The 24,473-nt window shown below is 42.2% G+C and overlaps 1 protein-coding gene and 1 long non-coding RNA gene across 5 annotated transcripts in view; one reads left to right on the forward strand and one right to left on the reverse strand.

The window, feature by feature from the left end:
* Nucleotides 1–24,473, forward strand: part of LOC122540987 (uncharacterized) — a 43,081-nt gene that overhangs the window by 13,724 nt on the left and 4,884 nt on the right. Inside the window, exon 2 of the long non-coding RNA XR_006309481.2 lies at nucleotides 3,683–3,841. This is a non-coding gene — a long non-coding RNA (uncharacterized LOC122540987). The remainder of the gene's footprint in view (nucleotides 1–3,682; nucleotides 3,842–24,473) is intronic.
* LOC122540985 (guanine nucleotide-binding protein subunit beta-5) overlaps nucleotides 9,333–24,473 on the reverse strand; it is an 88,816-nt gene continuing 73,675 nt past the window's right edge. For 2 of the 4 annotated variants that reach the window (XM_043677387.2, XM_043677388.2), the window contains 2 exons: nucleotides 24,158–24,324; nucleotides 18,192–19,645 (listed from right to left, as the gene is read on the reverse strand). In XM_043677387.2, the coding sequence (XP_043533322.1) occupies nucleotides 19,634–19,645; nucleotides 24,158–24,324 (179 nt within the window). In that variant the 3' untranslated portion in view covers nucleotides 18,192–19,633. Of the gene's footprint in view, nucleotides 11,585–13,302; nucleotides 13,987–18,191; nucleotides 19,646–24,157; nucleotides 24,325–24,473 lie in introns of those variants that run through there. The other 2 variants (XM_087981429.1, XM_043677390.2) reach the window with 2 other exon arrangements.

Here is a 24,473-nt window from a genome sequence, read left to right on the forward strand (position 1 = left end):
TATTCTGCTCTCAGAGCGCATGTTCACTACAGAGTGGGAAGTGGTGAAGAGAATAGGAGGAAACAAAAGGATTCCCCTGTGCTCTGTTCATCCATCAAGTCTATGCAGCGGTCTCCCTATCACTAAACATTACAGCACAATCTTCAAACCTGCAAAAAGAAATCCTGAAGTCCAAGATCCTCCAGTGAGACAAGGTAGAACATATTTAGCTATCTATTGGTCTAAAAACTAACAAAACAACTTTCAACAGGGTAATCCTCCAGGATAAAATTTACAGGAAGATAGTTCAAGAATGAAGAGTAAACATGACATGCATTTGTCTTTTTCTTTGACATGTTACTACCCATTGTAGTCATTCCCAGGAATTTTGAATTTCTCTTTTCAGCTTTAAGATGTTGAACGGTAGGGCCTTAAAAGGAGTGTAGTGGAACAGAGGAATCTTGGAAATCAGGTTCAGAGTTCTCTGAAGGTGGAATCACAGGTAGACAGGACAGTGAAGGCTGCTCTCGGCACACTGGCCTTCATCAGTCAGGGTATGGATTAAAGAAGTTGAGAAGTTTTGTAGTTATACAGGACATTGGTGAGGCCTGACATGGAGTAGTGTTCAGTTTTCATCACCTTGTTACAGGATGTCATTAAATTGAAGAAAAAAGTGCAGAAGAAATTTACAAGGATGTTGCCAGGACTCAATGGTCTGAGTTATAGGAACAGGTTGGACAAGCTCGGACAAGCTCGGACTTCCCCCCCCCCCCCCCCCCTTTCGAGCATGGGAGAAAGAGAGAGACCTGATAGAGGTGAACAAGATCATGAGACATGGAAGAGAGTGAGTGCACTCAGCCTTTTTTCCCCAGCATTGGGGAATTGAGGACTAGAGAGCCATCGGTTTAAGGTCAGAACTGAAAGAATAAAAAAAAAGGTACCTGAAGGGCATGGTTTTTGTTTTATAGAGGATGGTACGCACATGAAAGTGAGCTGCCAGTGGAAGTGGTTGAGGCAGGTACATTAACAACCTTTAAAGGGCATTTGGACAAATATGTGCATAGGAAAGGTTTAGAAGGATATGGGCCAAGTCCATGGAAATGGGGTTAGCATGGCTGGACATTTTGGTCGGCATGGACCCAATTTGGATCAAAGGGCCTGTCTCCGTGCTGTAGGACTGACTCTACATTAAGGGAAACACAATGGATTGACAGAGAAACTACTGGTTGGCAAGTCCAAGAATAGTAATGAGTGAAATTAGGCAACTTCTTCACAAAGGGTGAGATTATAGAAATTTGGAACATTCTACATCAGACTGAAATGTTAAATCTGAGATAGGTAATTCCTTTTGGATGACATGCCCTCATGACATTACATAGATGAGACGTGATCTCATTGAATAGTGGAATGTGTAAGGAATGGCCTCCTCCTGTTCTAATGTTCATGTCAAGATTGCCATATTGGTCTAAATAAAACGGAATTCATTATTTCAAGTCATTTGTGCCTGAACCAAGGGGGAAAGAGGGCCATTAAACAGATTTTACATATATTTACATGCCAATGATCAGAGAAACAGGTCTAGACCTATAAACAAATATAAACACTGCGCATAAACTTCTAGTACACACACAATTACTGAGTACTAGTTGACTGCCACAATTGGTCACAAAATTTAGTGTTCCAAAAGGTTTACTGCAGGTTAGTCACAGGCTTCAATAAAAGTGGCTTAAATGCAATTAAGAACATTAAAGTTTTATCCTAAAATAATCTTAATGTCACTGACAGATCGTGACTGCATGTGCATAACTTCAGAAAGACATTAGAGAGAACTCAAATTTCAAAATTAGTAGTGGTTGCAAACTTAGAAACACAAACTGCAAGTTTCACATCTATGCAAGAGGCAATCATGCCCAATGTTTTACAATAAGCAAAGTTTCACTTATGACCAGTAGTACAGGATGTTAAATCGGCTGTTTCTGGCTAAATGCATGTTAATTCTGAGAAATCAGCTGTAGTGGGGAAGCCGTGGAAATAACACGTCTGAATAAGTTCACCACAGCTTCAGGCTAAAGCGTTGACAAGTAGATATTGAGCAACTATTCCAAGGCTCCAATGTGTTTGCACAAATATGCACAACTTCACAGCATAACCAATGTAAGTATTTAAAAGACTTCAAAAACCACAGCAGTTTACTTGATTGAATAATGTGTAATTTCAAACTTCATGTGCAAGTTAGTTCTGATCTCTTCAAAGTGGAGCACAGCAAGATGCAACTCTGAATAATTAAAGTTTCACTCTTATTACTTTGTAAAAATAGGATTGGGATTTTAAATGTTGAAGAGTGTGCATTTCACATCTTTTGATTACCAAATACTAGGATGAATGTTACTGATTCAACAATTTTTTTGAATGAAAAAGACAGACTGAATTATAGCCATTAAACTGGGCTAAATGACATTTTGAACTGTTTTGCTTTCACTATTGCTAAAGATCCTCGTTTGAATAAGTATAGGAATCTATAGAATAAAATTAATTCAGCCCATACTTTCCCTGCCAGCTCATCGAGAGTATAAAACTAGTCACTATTAACTCAGATTGTGTTTCATTGTTACAGTCAAATAATTTCAGGAAGAATTTTCATTGCATTATGATGTACCAAATCACAAAACATCTCACTAGAATGACCATAAAGACCTTAAAAAGCAATGTTATGAAGGGTGACTAATAACTTGACTGAACAGACAGCCAGCGAGAGAGAGAGAGAGAGAGAGAGACAGACACATACACGTGTGTTGGGGCAGAAGGGCTGGACATGGTTAGAGAAAGTGTAAGGATAAGAATGGTAGAAAATGGAGAGTCATGGTAAGTGAAGAATTTTTTTGGCGGGGGGGCATGTTGAAGAAAACCAAATAGGTGAGATTTGGTGTAGGATAGGAGATAGGCAGAGATTTGAACAAACAGAGATGGGAATGAATTAAAATGGTAATTAAACATTAATGACTTGAGAGGAAAGGTTAGAAATGAGCTTGGAGCTTGTGAGGACAGAGGGGTAAAGAATGGATGTTTTGTGGAGATTGAAGACTGCTATTTTGAAAGGGTGACAATAGGAAGAGAAGGAACCATTTACAATCTCAGCCATCTCCCCCAATATCTGCTTTTCCTGTTCTCAAATTTTGTCAAGCAATGCTCTTGCAAGTGCCTGAGGCATTGTTTCCTTTACAAAGGCTACATAAATCCAAGTCAGTGTTGCCACACCTTCCCACCTCCCCGCTCCCCCACCACACCCACCAAAAAAATATATAAGGCAAACCTCAAAATGCCAGGTATCAAATTCAGGTTGTGAAAAGGTTGAGACGACAGAGGTTTGTTAATATTGAATAATAAAAAGAGGGGCGCTTGATATCAGGCATTGAGAAGGTGTTCCGATTGCCAGCGGTAAAGAATCTAGCAAACCTGAAGTACAAGATACCCAAAAATTCCAATATGGAATAAGGAGAAACTTCCTTACCCAGAACAGGAATTTAAAGGAGGGAAGCTATCCAGGTTCCAGCTACATGCATTTCCTTTTTATTGGACAGGATTTACAAATGAACATTATTTTAAAACTAATATTGCATCTGATGGTAAAGTGTGAAATCTGCAATAATTATCATTTTGACAGGAAAAGGTCTTTTATTTTGCATTCGTTCCTCTACATCTACAGGTTGCAAGAATTGCGTCCAAAGCTTGCCACAGGCTACATACATCAGAAAATGGAGAAGTCAAATGAAATTGCTCTTTGCCCACAATACCTTTGAAGATGGGTTGGAGGTCACATATGAAGCATCATGGAACACACCCTATCCTCAAACTAGGAAAATCGGTAAGGTGTCAGGCAACTAGGCCATCTTTAGCCCTATTGAGGTCTTAAGTGGCTAATAAATAGCCATTTAAAAAGGACCTCATTTCAATTATACCACAGGAAAATTAAATTCTCCTTCATGTGGAGGAGCCACCTGCACCATTAAGAAAGGTGCCTTACGAGAAATCCTTTTAATATACAATTTCTATCCACAAAACGCAATCTCAAGCCAACAGATTCGCCTCATTACATGAGAGGTCACAAATAGTCTTAGGACCAATCCAAGGTTTCTACGATGGCAGGCAACATTTTTATTTGAAGGCAAATTAAGATTGAGTTTGAATCATTGGATTATTAGCTCAGGAGGCAGCTACTTGGCCCATCATATTGATGAGTAATCAATTAGTCCCATTCCTCATTTCTTTCCTCTCATCTCCCATGTTTTTCTTCATGCCTAGCATGTGCCTAAACATTTTCTATTAGAAACTTTAAGTAGTTACAATTGTATTTGTTACTGCCACCCTGTTATGCAGCGCATTCCAGATAACAGCTCACTGTCCAACTGCTGTCAATGGAAACAGTTGCTGGGGAATAACATTGTAGAATCTGAAAAATCAACCAACCATTCACAACCACTCCCTGTCCAATGGGGACATTGATACAAAAATGGCTAAATCCATGGACTTTCTTTTAACTACAATTTGATGATATTGAATGCATAACTTTCAGTTAATTACAGGCTTCATGTCCTCAATATACATTCTGCTATTGGAAACTCCACTCTAAATATTTCATTGGCGGGCAGACTCATCATATGGAAACCAATTCTGAAAGAGCTGACACCTCAATTTTATTCAAGCAATTTTAAATTTGCAAATGCCCCAGATCAATAATGATTTCCACGCATCAGCAGAAACAAGTGCAATCTAATTACATAATCATTTTTAAATGACACTAGGGATTTCCCCAATTAGCCACAACTAATTTATGTGGGTCATGTCTCATCTGTTCTGTGTTAGTCGGTTAGACATTTTTCAAGTTGGAGCTTGGGAGTTTCCCCTCGCCCCCAGTTTATGCTGTAAATAGGTTCAAGATTATCATGAAGCCCCAAGGTTCTGCTGCTGTCTGCTGGCAAAGTTGAAGATATTTTTCCTAAATTTAGTGAGTGCAGAATGTGTTCCTACCTAAACAGGTAGTTACACAAAACAAGCAATTAACCACTTATGAAATGCTGCCAGCATTAAAACAAGTTTAATCAAAACAAATTTGCCTCCCATTTCACCAGAAGGCACTAAACTACATTATAGTGTGGCTCCAGGCCTGCCACCTGGCCTCTTATGTATTAAGTGCTTTTCTACATGCGTGCACATCTAAAACAAATTCAGAACACCGTAAACTTCAAAACTGAATATTCAAATCAGCAACTCCTATTAAACTTACCCATTTTGGGGAAAGGGCATTAAGCACATTTAAGTAAAAAGGAGTAACTTATGGGTTTTTACTGAAAGTATATTGTTGGGCTACGACTTGTGCGACTTAGCCTGTGTGCTAAATACCAATGGCAGCAGAGAGAAAGCTGCATATCATTGCCAACATGGAGAGAAACTCAGCATGTTACAGGCTCAAGAAAAAGCATACCTTTGGCAAGAGTACCAGGAGGTTTCTGTGGAATACAATTATTGACAAAGATCAGTTCAGCTGAATGGCAGTGGATACCAGAGGTTGAATTTCCCCAGAAATTGTCAGAACCACATGATGCCAAGACTGTGCAAGTCATCAGGATCTCTCTCAGTGCAACCTTCTAGGAGACAGCTTCCTAAGTGTGGCCACCTCCACATCCTATTAACAAAAGATGGTGGTGAGTGGATGCCCAAGGCTAGTAGTAGAGAGGACTTGCTGCACATACCCACTGAGTACTAAAAAGGAGGTAGTGAGGATACCTCCGTATGAAACATCTCTCATACCTTCTACTAATTGGAGGATAGATTGTTGGAACAGGAAAAAGACATGTATTGTCAAGGGGAATTTCTCAAAATCTGAAAGCCCAAACAAAAACCAAAAACAGTTGGCAGATGGGGATCTCCAAGTAGGTGCCATCTCTGCAAATAGGCAGTGCTGCACACAAAACAGAAGAGCACAGTTAGCTTCAGAAAATGTCCCTAAAGTGCAAGAGTGAACTCCTTGGCTTGAGTGAGCTCATCTCCTTGCAGTGAGGTGACTTGTTTGTTTGCAACTCACCAAGCAATTCCTCAGCAGCAGCATAACTCATGGTCCAATGCAGGGTTAGGATATTTCAGCCTTAAAACTTTGTGGATCTGACAACATTCCAGCTTGCTAACCAGAGCTCAGAGCCTAGTGCTAAGCCCACTCAGTAGGATATGAAGGTGGGTCTGACCAACAGAAGGTGGGTCTGTTGGTCAGACCCACCTTCATATCCTACTGAGTGGGCTTAGCAGTAGGCTCTGAGCTCTGGTTAGCAAACTGGAATGTTGTCAGATCCACAAAGTTTTAAGGCTGAAATATCCCAACCCTGTCTTCAATATTAACCAGTATTTAACAAGGTATGCTATTCATATGCTTGAGCAAAATTACAATTAGGAATGAATGGTTGGAGTTTTAGCTGACAAAAAAGCTGTTGTGTATTTGATCTAACTGCTTAATTTTTCAGTGGCATACTCACTCCCTGAGTCTAAGGTACTTTTCTATATTTATCACATCAATACATGCATTCTCTCGAGATCCTGTTAGTTTCTGCTCACTTTCAGTTCTTTATTAATTTTACACTCCCATTGTAACTTCCAATGTCTCAGTACTCCACACAAAAACAAACCAAAAACACAATCTTAGGCCAATCATTGCAGCCTCTAGATATTACTGAACCAGTCATTAGCTGCATTGGGAAATTACAACTCCACTGTTCAGCTCCATTCAGACCTTTTAGATGGAAATAATTTCAAAGCTCTTTGCTGGTTGAAGAAGAATATTTTGCATCTCCGTTTCGATGTTATGGGCCAAGTGTGGGGGAAATAGGACTAACGCAGGCAGTGTATTTTTGGTGAGGTGTCCTCTGCATTGTATGATTCTATGCTATTTAAAATTAATCAGCAGTATTTATTCCTTCATTGACTAGTCTGTTTAGGTTAATGAGTGTTAACATTTGCACCAACTGTGCACTTGGTTGATAATTATTAAATCACCAAACAAAACCAGCCACCACCTGACTTTCAAAGGCGCAATTACCAATGTTCTAATCATCTGTATTAGAATCAATGCTGCCAATTATAACCAGAAATACAGCAGAGGCTGAGTACTTCGTAACGACTGATCTACATACCAACCCCTGAAAGCCTCTCCATCTATATTGTTCAAGCCAGTGTAGACAGTATGCAACATAAAGGAACACATACATCCTGATAACACTTACCAGAGGCACCAATATCCAGTTCACAGGAATTGGAAACGTACCAGCCACAAGTTATAATTACTTTTACATTTGCAGACTTTACATACAGAAAAGAACAGCAACACTTTGACCCCCAACTTCCCCATCACCTGGATTTAGATATACAATCGTTAGGTCAGAATTTCAGAATTCCCTACTTAAACCTGACATGACAAACATGGATTCTCCTGCTCCTCAGACGTTGCCCAATCAGCTGTGCTTTTCCAGCACCACACTGACTCGGACCTCCAGCATCTGCAGTCCTCACTTTCTCCCATGTGTGCACTAAAGCAGTGCCAGGTGTCAGCTCACCATTCTTGGGGGAACCACAAAGTTAGTTAATACTACTCTTGCCTTGGAGCCCATGACTCAGGTTACATTCAAAAAATAATGCACTAAGTTGACATGCTTATGCAATTTAAGTTGGCGGGAAGTACTTTTCCTTTTTAAAAAAAACACAGGAAGCAACAGATGGAATTAGTGTTTGTCCTGTAGTGCTATTTTAGTGTCCCTCAATTAACATCTCATTCAGATCATTATTATATCAACGTTTGAAATCTTGCTTTGTTTATGAACCATTGAGAGATGCTATATAAATGCAAGTCTTTCTTTTCATGGAAATATGGCCTTGGCCACATTATTCATATCTAAAAGACCAATTAAAATTCTCTTGTTTGCTGATCACATCACCCAATTGACAAAAACAGCACTTATAAGTGGGAATATATATCCCACATACCCTTCAAAGCCTCAGGTACACATCCATTGGTGTTTTCATTGCCCTGGGAAAAGTATTCAGTAGATCAAAATTGATCCAGTTGTAAACAAAAAACATTGCTGATCAGTGACTACAGGGGTCATTTGAATGAGTTCAAAAATTCTCAATTTCCCACTCACCATTTACAGCAGGATTTTATAGCTGTAGATGTGCAAATTCCACAAACAGTGGACATCTAATCCAAAGTGGAAAATATTGTTACATTACTGGAGCTCTGGATTCACTGGCTTTTAAAAATTCTCAAACTTCAAAACATCATGGTACCAACAGGATACATGCAATACACTTTGTTTGATGTTTGAAATTAACCAAACAAAGTGTATTGCATGTATCCTGTTGAAATTAACCAAAACATCACTATGACTAAAAAAATAAATGAGCTATATGTGCAAGTTTCCTTTTCATCAATTCCCTCTTGACTTTTGATTCCATGATGGATTTGAGAGGGTGGGGGAGAAAAGGAGGAAATAGCATATGGGAAACAATTTTCAAAAATAAATCTGGAAACAAATTCCAGAAATAAATAAATTCTCCAGACCACAGTAGAGCTTTGAGACTTACCTTTCAGCGTTTTTCTAGCAGGGATCAGGATTTATATGCAAGTGAGCTGAACTACCACATTGTGTTATTTCAAGAGGGATTCATTTGATTAATGAAGTGATTCACCTACCAGTGAGAATTGGCTCTTATGCTTTTCTTCAGGAAAATCCTTTATTCCATATCAAACCAGCTTTGCTAATTATACAGATTGTAGGCATTCTTTACCATTACTTGTATGTAATGTTGATAACTTGATAGTTATATCAAGAACTACATCAATGTTGCAAGATAGTGGATTAGAGGTGGGGTCTGAGCTTATAAACATCATCTAGGAGATGTTTATGACAAGTGAGCTGGGCTGGAGTTCAGTAACCATATTTTTTAAATATGTGTAGCCTTCACTGCTGTGCAAAACTTATGACAAATTGCTGAGTGATAACACCCCATTGTTTGGAGAAAATTTTAAGGTGCATCATAAATGCAGAAGTTTCTTATAGTAGAACCACTTTGCCATGGAGTACAGTGTTTTAGTATGGAATTCAGCAACTGCAATATAAACATTATCCCAAGCTTTGTTATCATTCAAATATCTTCATTTCTGATCTCACAGGGAGCAAATTCTGAAGCAATGTCCTTGTTATTTTACCTTCCTTTGTGAAAGGTCACAAGTCATTGGTGTAATTAAGGGAAACCATTTACCCTCTTGTTTTTTTTTTAAACCAGAACATTCAAATATAGAGTCAACTAGGAAACAGGACTGTAATCAACTTTATTTCCATTTAAACGTTTAATCAGCAATTATGCATTCCTCAACACTACCCTAAACTGCCCGAATGATATGCATTCTTAGATTTATCAGGTTAAATCTGCAGTTCAAAACTAAATGCAAAACAATTCACACAGAGCTGGGGACTAGGCTGTTGTCTTTACATATGTGCATAATTTGTCAGTCTGATCAGTGGTGTCACCAGATAGATATAAACATTTGATGAAACTTATGAATTCACCGAGAGAGACTACATCTATCTCTAACATCATTCAAACTTTAGCCCATCTAAGTTCAGCTACTCCCTAGACTAGTCCATTGCACACTCTCCTCTCCAGACACTTGGAAGTCGTGCAAAACACTTGCTCACCTACACACTGGCTCCTATGCCAGTGAAGCAACCTTGTTTTCAAGTCACTCAGGTCCTCAGTCCTCCCCCACTTCAATCCAGTCTGCATGAGCACCAAATTTAAATTGCTGAAAGTGCCTTGCACTTTCAATTGCAGACATTCAGTTCTGGTTCATACGGTGTCTCCAATTCCTGCCTCCTTTGGTCAGAGGGCCAAAATCAGTCAGGGGAACCACAAGGTTCTTGTCAATTGTCTTGGAATGATTCATTTCCTTAAAAAAGTGCTCTCAAATAGCAAAAGCTTGAAGGCAATGGTGGTTGAGGTTAGAATATATGCCTGTATTTATATCAAGTTTCACAGAGCCACTTGAATAAGATATTTATCGAGTGTTACCACACAGCCTCAGAATTTGCAAGTTTCATTGTTCTGTAATGCTAAATGGCAAAACCAGTCACAACCAACTTTAGCCACAAGCACACCATCATATTTGGGGGAAGATAAAACTTAGGCACATTAACATTTTAAAAATTCAAATTGTTTGAAAGTGTAGAATGACTTGCTTATTCAAGCATTATACCCAAACGGCATACATATATCAGAGCTGGAGAAAAACAAAAGACAGTAAAGTAATACATATACAGGAAACCCTGAAAAAGCAGTGTTTCCTCCTCTAACACTACTTAGAAATAATTAGGGCACAGCAAGGAATTTTGTTGATCAACCAAACAAATTTGACATCCTATGTCTGAGAACATCCCAAAGAATACAGGAACTACATAATATTAATAGCTCCATACACCAAGGATAAATGCTCAGGTAAAAGCGAGCTTTTCAAAGCTGATTAAAGATCACAGCATGATTTTATTTTAATAAAATAAATACTATTATGCAATTTAGTATGTGGGATGTTTAAATCGTGATTTACCAGTCAACTTCCACAACTGAATTGCTTACAACATTCTAACTTGCATGTACAATGTAATACAACCTTGATACAGTACAGAATTATTAACACTTTGCTAGTGGAAAAATTTAAAAGTTACTTTGCTTGCAATGGTTTGCTAGCTAATGTTTACACTGTACATAAATATGGAAATACCATATTCCATTAAAATTGTGGTTATCATTTAAGACTAAAAAGATTGAATAAGCATTACTACAAAATAATAATGGACTTTCATAGACCAAAACTAATGACAGGAAAATGGAAGGGGAGAAACTAACAGTACTTGATATATACACTGAAAGGTTCTGTATTAGGTGGTTTCTTTTAATTTAAATTTGGAAAGAGATGTCAGATGTCATAACTGATATTCTGTTGCAAAAAGGTCAAATGGATGATTGTGATGAGTCAATTGTATTTGGCTATGTCTTGTCATATCTAGATTACTCAACAAGTTAGTGCAATTCTTTGAGATTCTCAGAACAGAACTAGGCTGTAGAAAAAGGCTTCTAATTTCCAGTTTGGTCATAACCTTGCCTTTTTTCTTCAATGCACTATTCTTAGGAAAGCCTTTTTAAAAGATTAAGAGATACTTTGTAGTATTGTAGGCAGTATATTAAAATGAAATTTAAGTGTACAAACATAACACTAGCAAAACTGCAGACAATTTTTGAAAATCTTCAGGTTTCTTGCTGTAATGTCGCACACAATGGTAACCTCCAAAAATACCTTAGAAATGAAGATAAAAATGGAAAACATTGTGCTGAGAAATTTATATCTTCTAGATGTTAGCAATTGTTCCAATTGGTCAGAAGCACCAGTCTATCGGACAGCAAGAAGACAAGCTAATCCAGCTATGCCAAACCCAGCAACTGTTATCAGCATGTTGCGTACTGTTGACTCTTGCCAATGGTCATCACTGCCAAAGAATCTGAGAAATCCCTCCTGTTAAGACAAAGAACAAATTTTACATTCACCAAAACAGCTTCACCCCTTTAGTTCCATTTGTTGAGTCTAATGTTACTATTAATATTTGGAACACTAACAGATGCAGAACATGAAAGACAACCAACCTTATAAAATTCTGAATGTTAAAATGGTCATATCTTAACACCCAGGTAAAGGGAGCACAGAAATCAGATTACATACTAAAATAATCTTCAAACATCAGCACTGACAGTCTATGCCAATGCATAAAGTCTCTTGCAATAAATATTCTGACTGTATTCAATACAGGGGAAAATCAATGGGAACATGAAAAATATTTGAATCTCAATAAAGTACCATCACTTCCATAAAATTAATAATTTGTATTCTTAGATTTCAAATGCCAAGCACAGCACTGTTCAATGTAGAAAATCAACCCCATTCAGAAAACAGGGAAGACAAGCAGCTGTGTTTGCTTCAAGATCCACATTCAATATCATGCATTGTGTATGCATAAGCCCAGCTGGTGTATTTGCGTATCGCCTGCCAGATGTCTATGTAAATTTCCCTAGTCCATATTTCTTAATGCACTTTTATTGATAGAGGATCAAATATTAAAAAAATCTACATATAAACGTGTACAACTTAAAATATTCAGACAATTTTTAAAAAATCAGCCAAAATCTCTAGTACAATTTAAAACATTTATCTCCCCTTAATACTAGGAAGGAAGGATTAATTTATTTTCAACACATTCAAAAACCCTAAAATGTAGATCCATGCTGTAGCATTTTAAGATTCTTGCAATTCTAAACAAATGAGGCTTCTGAGATTACATTATATTAACATTCTAGTTCACATACAAACACGTGACTTTTAAACCAAGACAATTCAAATATGCAACACCTTGAATAAACAGTGTCACATGAAAACCTCCTCCACAAAAGATTTCTTTTGTAAGAAAAGAAAAAGGTTCCATGGTCATTTTAGTTATGCTGGTTGGGGTGGACAAGTTATGCTAAATAAACACACCCAAGGAGTCAGTAATGTTCCTGCCTGAATGCTTCAAATATTGAAATTAGTTGTTGCAGCATGGCCTTATATTATTAGCACGAAGATTCAATGGAAAGGATAAGCGAGATACCACTTATCCAATCTTTTTTGTTGGTCTGTTGTGGAAGGTTCAGGCCATCAGCACATGTTTCCTAACAATCTCAAGGGACTTTGAGCACGTGACCAACCTTTAAGCTTGCCTTCAAAGTGTGACATCTCAGCCATTGCTCAATATTTGCCCCAACCCATTACAGGCTAAACCACCACGTCCCATTTACAAACCGCTTGCTTCTCCTTTTCCCAAGGTGAAGGCACGTTTGAGGGACGCGGGGTTGGTCAAGTAGCTCACACTTCTGCCTCAATATTAGACCAGCGAGTCAGCACTCAACTGTTGGCTACAGGAGTCACAGGGACATTAACACAGGGAAGAGCCAGTATAAGGGCAAAGTTAAAATTCACAACACCAGGTTATAGTCCAACAAAGTTTCATTGGAAGCACTAACTTTCCGGAGCGCCGCTCCTTCATCAGGACTATAACCTGGTGTGTGATGTTTAACTTTGTACACCCCGGTCCAACACCAGCATCTCCAAACAATGACGAGTATAAAGGCGAGGCGCTGATGAATACAGGAGCAGGGAACCTGTACCCCAAGGTCAGGCCATGGGCTGCCTCCCGGACTTACCCAGCCCCCGTTTTGTTCAATCCACTCTCGCCGCTCCTTGCCCAGATAATTGGCCACACTCTCCGCCAGCGAATCCACAAGGCTGGGCCCGGCCTCCGGGCTCATGACGATGCCCGAGTCCCTCATGTGCCGGCCCAACACCCCGGCGAACGCGAAGATGCTCACCACCCGGCCCCAGTTCATCTTCTCGTCGGCCGACATCTCCTCCACCACCCGGCGCAGGAAGTCGGCCGCGGCCACCGCCGCCGTCGCGGTTTCGGTCTCCTCCCGGCCCGACGCAGGGGTCCCCGCCGCCTCTCCCTCGGGCCCGGCCGCCGCCTTCCGCGGCCAAGCCGCCATTTGCAGGCCGTTGTCGAAGCGGCTCTTCATGTTGCTGAACGCGGCCTGGTGCTGCTCCACCATCTGGTCCGCCACTTTGCGGAGGGTGAAGGCCGTCTTGTTGGGCGGCCTCGGCTCCCGGGCCGGGTTCAGACAGTGCTGCAGGTAATCGCGGGCCAGCAGCAGCGCTTCCTCCTTCACGCCCTCCCGCATCCTCCTCGCCTCAGTCGAGTGCAGGCCTCGCTCCTCAGGCTGCTCGCTACCTGCTCCCAGGGCTCCGCTGTTGCCAGGGGTAACGGTTGCCGAGTCTCCTTGTTCCTCCTGCCCCGCCCTCAGACAGTCAGGTTGCCCCAGTGACGCTCGCGGCTTCGCCCCCGTAAACGTTCCCCCGCCCTCCCCTCCCGAACTCCGGTTGCCCCGGTGACGCTCGTGGCCCCTTTTTCCTTCCTAACGTTGCCCGGTAACGCACCCAATCCCCCCTCGCGCTGACAGAGACTACGCCGACAGTAGCGGCGGAGCTGCCCTTTAAATGCACGTCACGTCCATTGTGACGGCGCACGAGCGTCACGTATTAAAGGGACGCTGGCCCCGCCCCCACCAAAAGCTGCACAGCTCCTACCCACCCACACCCCTTCCCAACCCAATCCCTTACCGCAAACCCACCCGCATTCCCCAACCCAATCCCACCCGCATTCCCCAACCCAATCCCTTACCCTATACCCACCCTCATTCATCAACCCAATCCCTTATCCCCCATACCCACCCTCATTCCCCAATCCAATCCCTTATCCCCCATACCCACCCTCATTCCCCAATCCAATCCCTTATCCCCCATACCCACCCTCATTCATCAACCCAATCCCTTACCCCCCCATATCCACCCTCATTCTCCAACCTAATCCCTTATCCCCCATACCCACCCTCATTCATCAACCCAATCCCTTATCCCCCATACCCACCCTCATTCCCCAACCCAATCCCTTATCCCCCATACCCACCCTCATTCCCCAATCCAATCCCTTATCCCCCATACCCACCCTCATTCATCAACCCAATCCCTTATCCCCCATACCCACCCTCATTCCCCAACCCAATCCCTTATCCCCCATACCCACCCTCATTCATCAACCCAATCCCTTACCCCATACCCACCCTCAATCCCCAACCCAATCCCTTACCCCCCCATACCCACCCTCCTTACCCAACCCAATCCCTTACGCCCCACACCCACCCTCATTCCCCAACCCAATCCCTTACCCTATACCCACCCTCATTCATCAACCCAATCCCTTATCCCCCATACCCACCCTCATTCATCAACCCAATCCCTTATCCCCCATACCCACCCTCATTCCCCAACCCAATCCCTTATCCCCCATACCCACCCTCATTCATCAACCCAATCCCTTACCCCATACCCACCCTCAATCCCCAACCCAATCCCTTACCCCCCCATACCCACCCTCCTTACCCAACCCAATCCCTTACGCCCCACACCCACCCTCATTCCCCAACCCAATCCCTTACCCTATACCCACCATCATTCATCAACCCAATCCCTTACCCCCCATACCCACCCTCATTCCCCAACCCAAACCCTTACCCCCCCATACCCACCCTCATTCCCCAACCCAATCCCTTACCATATACCCACCCTCATTCATCAACCCAATCCCTTACCCCCCCCATACCCACCCTCATTCCCCAACCAATCCCTTACCCCCATACCCACCCTCATTCCCCAACCCAATCCCTTACCCCCCCATACCCACCCTCATTCCCCAACCCAATCCCTTACCCCCATACCCACCTTCATTCCCCAACCCAATCCCTTACCCCCCCATACCCACCCTCATTCCCCAACCCAATCCCTTACCCCCATACCCACCCTCATTCCCCAACCCAATCCCTTACCCCATACCCACCCTCAATCCCCAACCCAATCCCTTACCCCATACCCACCCTCATTCCTATCCCTTCTGCAAACCCACCTGCATCCCCCAATCCAATCCTCTCCCCATTCCAGTCCCTTCCCCCATATCCAGCCTCATCCCCATCCCAATCCCTTCCCCATACCCACCATCTTCCCCCTACCACCCTCATCCCCATCCCAATCCTTTCCCTCATATCCACACCCTCATCCCCATCCTAATCCCTTCCCCCATACCCACACCATCATCCTCCACCCCAATCCCTTTCCCCATTCCACATCCTCATCCTAATCCCTTCCCCCACACCCACACCCTCATCCCTCATTCCAATCCCTTCCCTCATACCCACCCACACCCTCAACCCCATCCCACTCCCATCCTCATTCCTTCCCCCATTCCCACAAACCCATCCTCTCAAACCCCATCCCACGCCGAACCTAATCTCTTGCCCTGTACCCACACCCTCATCACCCACCACAATCCCTTCCCCATACCCACACCCTCAACCATCATCCCAATGCCACTTTCATCCCTACCCACCCACACCTTCAACCCCCATTCCATTCCCACCCACCTATACCCTCAAACCCCATTCCCACCCCAAAAACCCCCATCCCCATCCTTATCTCTACTCCCAATTCTCCAATCCATTCTCTCCCCCTTCCACTGACCAGTAATGCTGCCAAGTGGACTATGCATGTCAGTGCGCATGGTGGCTCAGCAGTTAGCATTGCTGCCTCAAAGCAGCAGTGACCCAGGCTTGATTCCATCCTAGGAAGACTGTCTGTGTGGAGTATGCACATTGTCTATCTGCATGGCTTTCCTCCCAAAGTCCAAAAATGTGCAGGTTACATGGATTCACTGTGCTAAATTACTCCATAGTGTCCAGGGATTTGTAGGTTAGATGGATTAACCATGGGATATGCACAGTTACAGAGATGGGGGTGGGATGCTCTTTGGAGGGTTGTGTAGATTTGATGGGCTCATTATTTTTCTAAGTCACCTTAGTCCATTTGTTTGACGGGACAGCAGTGCCACCTGAAAGTTTATTGAGAATAGGCATAAACACAGATGAATTTAAGGATGGACTCTCAGGCTGCTTGTCTCTACTCTGCAGCTTTGTCCATGTCCAGGCAGCATTGAAATGGAACAAGCAGTGTCTGTTAGTGTACTAATTAAAGTGGTGGCAAACATCTTCTTCAACCAATGGAATGTTCTGGTTATTTCAATGTTGTTAAATGAATCTTGCTGTGTAGAAATTGATTTTATTTTGTAAGTGAACACAGTGATCACACTTGAAAAGTGTTTCAGTGGCCTGAAAGCACTTTGGGATGTCTTATGGTCAGGAATTGTGCTGTATAAATTCACATCTTTTGCTTTGATGCTGCACATTGATTACCAGTGCATTATAGCTCCCACGTGCTCATTTACTGTTACAAAGCTAGGACTGCTGTACACCACAATATTGTAACACCGTCATGCCCATAAGTAGACAGGCTAGCTGCCACATTATGACTTGCACCCCTATATATGTACATAAATTGTTTGGCACAACATTTTAAAGCACACCAGATGACAGGTATGCACGTGCATTATTTCTTGAGAAATAAAAGTGAAGGGCCATGTATCAGTGCAGCACACCAACAGGGCAAAGATAATAAAAGACAAAGTTGATCAGGAAATAATGAATAACCGGTATAAAGTTTAGGTTTAGAACCAGTAATGAAGCTAAGGCATTCAACAGTCTGATGTCTGAGAAAGAATAGGTTTTGGCAGAAGACTGAATGACAATTTCATTAAAATGTGTGCCTATAGCTGAGGGATAGCATGCAGAGGCATATTTAGAGATCGTGAGAGTCAAGAGAGCAAAAATCAAATGTACACAATTTCAAAGGTAACAATAACATTATAAATATTCATCAAAGAGCAAGAAATAGTAGAATGGAAGGGTTGAGATTCAAAATGAGAAAGGGATCACTTATCAAGCATGTCTGATTCAGGACATCTTAGCTGAAGGATTTGGTCTGCCTTTATGTATAATCTCAAAAGGAGACATTAGGCTTCCAGGGTAACATTAAACAAATTATTGCAAATACACCCTTTTTTTTGAGGGGATACATCAATATGAAAACAACACCAGAAGGAAACATTGAATTAATTAATATTATTCCATCAAATCCAAAATCTCCCAGTCCCTATGGCACCCACTCATCAAATGTGTCAGGGCGCTAACAGATATTGCATGCTTGAAAAATGTCTTTTTAAACATAATAGATTTCTAAGTTAAGAAAGTTTATGAAATAAAGGTTTTTTTTCCCATTTTGATTCACGATATATTCTTTGGAATTTGCACCAAATATTTCCTTGAAATATTTTTCACTGGCTGATCTATTTATTCAGCATAACTCATATTACTGTGACTTTCAGAAGCATGGCCCCACCATGGTTAATGATAATCTTTGCCGGTGACTAGAACTCCTCTTTTTGTTCGAGGTCACCCCTCTTTTTGGAGTGAAATTACTGGCTGTTTGAAAAACTATCACCCTGTTCATTTTAAATAGCTTAAAAATCAAATTATGTGGAATCATTACCCTCTTCCTTATTTAAAGTGTAAAATCAAAACATTTGACATTATTTAAAATATTATATGTTCCATTTATTAACTTTTGGTACATTTCAAAAGATTTACACAAATTTTCACCAAAAGAACTGTTTAAATATACACAAAACAAGTACAGTAAACAAAACCAAAATTGTATACTGGTTCTACAGAAATGAAATGCTTTAACAAGGACCCTACAAAGAGTCAGAGAGCTTTACTTTTTGCCTAGACCCCAGTAGTATTGTAACATAGTATTGCACTTCTTACCAAGTGAATTGAAATCTTCAAAAGTTCACAGTGCATTTAAATCTACTGCATTGGATTACATTGATTGAATTTTACAATTTACCACTTCAAACACCTTATGCTTAGGTTAGTCCTGCTGCAATATTCAATGTTCTCAAACAGTCATTGTCTATAGACCTACTTACTACACAGATTTGACATCTGCTATTAAATATTATTTTACAGTTCTGTAAAAAAAATTATGCTGTCAAAATGGGCATGCCGAATTTTAAACAAAAGGGAACTTTGCCACCTATAAGTAGTGTACCTATTCCGCACAATTCAAATTACTGTATATATATATCACATACATATTATCAAGCTTAAATAGATTCTCTACACTGTTCATTATCCAGTTCATTCACCATCACACCATAAATTTTCACATATAGTTCTTATGAAACACAGAATATAAACAATTCTTTGTAACAATTCTTTAGAGGGTCTCTTCCCCCAGTGCAATCAACAATTTGACCAAAGAAAGCTACAAAAAAAGCCCCACAGATTAAATCATTCTGATTTGAAGGGTTTGCTGAAATAGAGTCATATAACACAGAAACAACCCCTCAGTCTAAATCATCCACGCTGAGCAAGTTTCCCAAACTAGTTCCCACTTGCCTACATTTGCCCATATACCTCTAAAACTTTCCTATTCATGTACCTATCCAAATGTCTTTTAACTGTTGTAACTGTACCTGCATCTACCACTTCTCTGGCAGTTCATTCCATGTATGAACCAGTGAAAAGGTTGCCCCTCGGGCCTCTTTTAAATCTTTCTCCTCTCACCTTAAAAATATGTCCTCTAGTTTTGAACTCACCCACCCTGCATGGAAACATTAAAGTTTTGATGTAAATGTGCAAATTAAAGAACAACTTACAAATGGACGCATGGCCAGAAAGTGGGGGAACTTATTACTGAATAACATTTGGAAAAGGCAGAAACTAATTTGAAAACATTTTATTTGCTGTAGGTTGAATTGAATGACGGTACCAAAATAATAATTCTCTAATCTTCTACGAGAACTCTTAAATTATTAGATTGTCATTATAGACTTGGTTATATGTCACAAACCCAAAATATTTTCACATTTCCTATAACAGACAAGATCTAGGAGTCAAGCCATCAAATTAGTAACACCACGAAATCCTAGAGTGGAAACTTTATTGAAGGTTGGGTGATCAAGTTCAAGAAACTTTAAGCCCAAATCTGCAAAACAGAATAAGAAAGGCAAATTCATTTTGCTGGTTTATACTTGTAATGATCTCAGTACTGTTAAGTGAAGACATTTTGGATCATTTATGCATTTTGAAATATTTGACTCTCACGGCACAAATTTTCTTCTCAAGCTCACTCCAATAAAGTCATGAACATATTTATGCAGAATGGATTTATAATTTCACTTGTCCAGCACAGAGAGAAATCGTCCACCAAGGGACACACTGTGAAATTCTTCTCTCAGACAGTTGTGAATTTGTGAAATTCTTTAAGACAGACAGCTGTAGAGATAAGGTTGATAAGCATATTCAAGGCTATGACAGATAGATTTTTAATCAGTAAAGGAATCAAGGGTGATAGGCAAAAGGCAGCAAAGTGGAGTTGAGGATCAACTCCATGATCTCATTAAATAAAAACGAAAAAAACTGCAGATGTTGTAAATCAAAAACAAAAACAGAAATTGCTGGAAAAGTTCAGCAGGTCTGGCAACATCTGTGAAGAGAAATCAGATTTAATGTTTCGGGTCCAGTGACCCTTCCTCAGAACTGATGGTGGTTAGGAAAATGTGGGCTTTTATGCAGAAAATGTGGGCTTTTATGCAGAAAATAGGGGTTAACGAGTAAATGATAGGTTGGGATAGAGCCCAAAGAGAGATAAAAGCAGTTGGACAGAGAAAGGAGTGGATAATGATCTGGCTCGGAGGGTGAATGCCTGTTAATGGAGACTGTTAGTGGCTAACAATGGGTTGTATGCAATAGCAGATTATGTTACAAGGCCTGGTGTATAGGGTGGTGGCTGGGACATTAGAGAGTTCAAGACCCTAAAATTATTGAAATCAATATTAAGTCCAGAAGATTGCAGGGACCCCAGGCGGAAATGAGGTGCTGGCTCTTCCAGCTTGTGCTGAGCTTCACTGGAGCACTGCAGCGAGCCTGAGACAGAAATGTTGGCCAGGGAACAGGATGGGTGTTGAAGTGGCAGCGACTGGAAGTTCAGGGGTTTTTTTGAGGGCAGATTGTAGGTGTTCTGCAAAGCAATCACCCAGTCTACCCTTTGTTTCTCCAATGTAGAAGAGACCACATTGTGAGCAGCTAATACAGTAGACTAGATTGTGAGAAGTACATCCTGTAAAGAATCTACTCCATTCTCCCAGTTCCTCCAGCTTCAATCACAAATATTCCTCTGATTCCAACTTTGACAAAGGAGCCTCCTAATGTTCACCTTCTTCCTGAACAGAAAATTCCCCAGAACCATTGTTGACAGGGCTCTCAATTGGGTCTGACCCATCTCCTGCACAGCGATAGGATTCCTTCTCCTTACCTACTATTCCCCCCAGCATCCACATCCAGAAGAACATTAGCCGCCATTTATGCCACCTCCAGCAAGATGCTACCACCAGACACATACCCCCCCCCCCTTCCCTTCCTTGTCTGCCTTCAAGAGACCATTCTCTCAGAGACACCTTGGTGCACTCTTCCTTCCCTCCCAACACCCCGCAGCTCAATGGTACTTTCCCCTGCAATCACCGAAGGTGTAACACCTGCCTATTTACCTCTTCCCTCCTCAGTATCCAAGGGCCCAAACACATGTTCCAGGTGAGGCAGGGCATTACATGCACTTCTCACAATCTAGTCTACTGTATTAGCTGCTCATAACGTTGTCTCCTCTACATTGGGGAAACGAAGTGTAGACTGGGTGACCATTTCACAGAACACCTTCATTCTGCCCAAAAAAAAAAGACCCTGAACTTCCATGTCGCCACCTTAACACCCCCACCTGCAGTGCTCCAGTGAAGCTCAGCGCAAGCTGGACCTCAGTTTCCACCTGGGGACCCTGCAGCCTTCTGGACTTAATACTGATGTCAATACATTTCGGGTCTGAACTCGCCCAGGTCTTAGCCCCCACCTCCACACACCAGATGATCTTATCACATTGTCTGTTATTATGTACAACCTACTGTAAGCCACTTACAGTCCCCATTAACAGCTATTCACCCTCCTAGCCAGACCATTATCCACTCCTTTGTCTGTTCAACTGTTTTTCTCTATTGTTCACCTATCATTTACTCCTTACTTCCATCTACTGCATAAAAACGCACAGTTTCCGAGTACCATCAGTTCTGAGGAAGGGTCACCGGATGCAAAATATTAACTCTGATCTTTCTTCACAGATGTTGCTAGACCTGCTGAACTTTTCCAGCAGTTTATGTTTTTGTCCATGATCTCATTAAATGGCAGAACAGAATCAATGGGCTGAATGGCCTAATTCTGGTACTACGACTTACAGTCTTCCAGGTTCTGCATTGCACAATCAGAGCTGTCAAAACAGCGTAATCACTAATGAAGCAAGTAGCTAACCAGGTGATTGACATTAACTGAATCAGAGTCGATCTAAAGGGGAGAAAATGAGGGAGGAGAAAACGGAACATAAAGGGGAGAAGGTGAAACTGGTATATGAAAGAGGTGGTGCTGGAAAAACACAGCAGGCCAGGCAGCATCCGAGGAGCCAGAGAATCGATGTTTCGGGCATAAGCCCTTCTTCATGAATGAGGCTGGTGTGCCAAGCGGGCTGAGATAAAAGGTAGGGGGGAGGGAATTTGGGGGAGGGGTGCTGGGAATACGATAAGTGGAAGGGGGTGAGGGTGAGGGTGATAGGCTGGAGAGGGGGTGGGGGCAGAGAGGTCGGGAAGAAGATTGCAGGTCAAGAGGGCGATGCTAATTCCGGGGGTTGGGACTGAGAAGAGGTGGGGGAAGGGGAATTGAGGAAGCTGGAGAAATCTGCATTCATCCCGTGTGGTTGGAGGGTTCCTAGGCAGAAGATGAGGCGCTCTTCCTCCAACCGTCCTGTTGCTATGGTCTGGCAATGGAGGCCAAGGACCTGCATGTCCTTGGCGGAATGGAGGGGGAGTTAAAGTGTTCAGCCACGGGGCGGTTGGGTTGGTTGGTGCGGGTGTCCCAGAGGTGTTCCCTGAAACGTTCTACAAGTAGGCAGCCTGTCTCCCCAATGTCAGGGAGACAGGCCACCTACTTGCGGAACGTTTCAGAGAACACCTCTGGGATACCCGCACCAACCAACCCAAATGCCCCGTGGCTGAACACTTTAACTCCCCCTCCCATTCCGCCAAGGACATGCAGGTCCTTGGCCTCCTCCATTGCCAGATCCTGGCCACACGACGTCTGGGGGAAGAGCGCCTCATCTTCCGCCTAGGAACTCTCCAACCACACGGGATGAATGCAGATTTCTCCAGCTTCCTCGTTTCCCCTCCCCCCACCTCATCTCAGTTCCAACCCCCGGATTCAGCACCACCCTCTTGATCTGCAATCTTCTTCCCGACCTCTCCGCCCCCACCCCCTCTCCGGCCTATCACCCTCACCCTCACCTCCTTCCACCTATCGTATTCCCAGCACCCCTCCCCCAAATTCCCTCCCCACTACCTTTAATCTCAGCCCGCTTGGCACACCAACCTCATTCCTGAAGAAGGGCTTCCTGAAGAAGCACCACATTTTTCAACTCTGGTCTCCAGCATCTGCAGTCCTCACTTTCTCCTGGCATATGAAAGAGTCAATGAAGTGTGAAGCTGGAAAAAGCACAGCAGGTCAAGCAGCATCAGAGGGGAAGGGGAGTCGACATTTCAGATTGGAACTTTATAACGAATGGAATTCTAATAACTTTAAGACTAACGTCGTTAAATTGTATGCAGAAAGAAAAATGTACTGCTTCTCTGTCTCTTGACTGGCTTAGATCCAGATTGACACAGGTAATATTGGAAAGTGTGGTGCTGGAAAAACACAGCAGGTCAGGCAGCATCCGAGGAGCAGGAGAATCGGCATTTTGGGCATAAGCCCTTCATCAGGAATCAGGATGCTGCCTGACCTGCTGTGCTTTTCCAGCAGCACATTCTCGGCTCTGACCTCCAGCAGCTGCAGTCCTCACTTTCTCCACAGGTAATGTCTGCTTGAAAATGATTACAAGATGCTAGTCTAATCAAAGTCCTGGGTGGTTGAGATTAGCCTGTCACAGCTGGCAACACTGGAATAAGTGTGTGAGCAAAAATCACAGATCTTCAAAAGTCAAGAGCCCAATATTGGCGCAATTGCATTTGTGCAGTGTATTGCTATGTTTATCTCAAAATCTATCAATTTGATCACAGGCCTTCTGTCAGTGTTTGGCAAAGACCTGTACAAATTCGCAAGTGGAAATTGCAATTATGGCTTATATTAAGCACTCAGACATTCAGTTTCCAGAGCTGATGAGAAATAGTGATACCAGCAGTGACTTCTATTTGTTGTCAGGAGTGTGTTGACTGGGTACCAGGAACACCACCTCCTGCCAGCGATTAGTGCTTTGGGAAGCATTGGGTACTTCCTCATTACATACAGTGGGTTGCCCTTGGAGGGGCTGTTTTAATATAAATGGAAAGCAGAAGACTTTGTGCTAGATCTCTTCCTCAAGTACAAAGTTGCAAAATATTCTTATTTAATATCTATTTTTTAACAAACCAACCCTCAGAGTATGATCCCACGATCCTGAGCAGAAAGCAGTGCCATCAGGGGAAACTCGCAAAGTGCTGACCCGGTTCTCATGTCCAAACAGGATTGACACTCGTGTTCCTTTCAATACATCCCACACATTGATGGTGTAATCGTTGTAACCGGCGAACAAGAGGCGACCTGGAGAATACAGCAAGCATATAGTTTTGGTGACCATTTTTAACTTTACAACCTCAGTCCCTCATAATTCTGGACTGCGGATTCCATTTCATACTGGCAGAACAGAATGATAATAAGAGTCATGCGTAAGATGGAACATTCTGTCACAA

The sequence above is a fragment of the Chiloscyllium plagiosum genome, unplaced genomic scaffold (genome assembly GCF_037043375.1).
Source record: "Chiloscyllium plagiosum isolate Xiang-an unplaced genomic scaffold, Cpla_swu_hap1 HiC_scaffold_39, whole genome shotgun sequence".
In the NCBI taxonomy this organism is placed as follows: Eukaryota; Metazoa; Chordata; class Chondrichthyes; order Orectolobiformes; family Hemiscylliidae; genus Chiloscyllium; species Chiloscyllium plagiosum.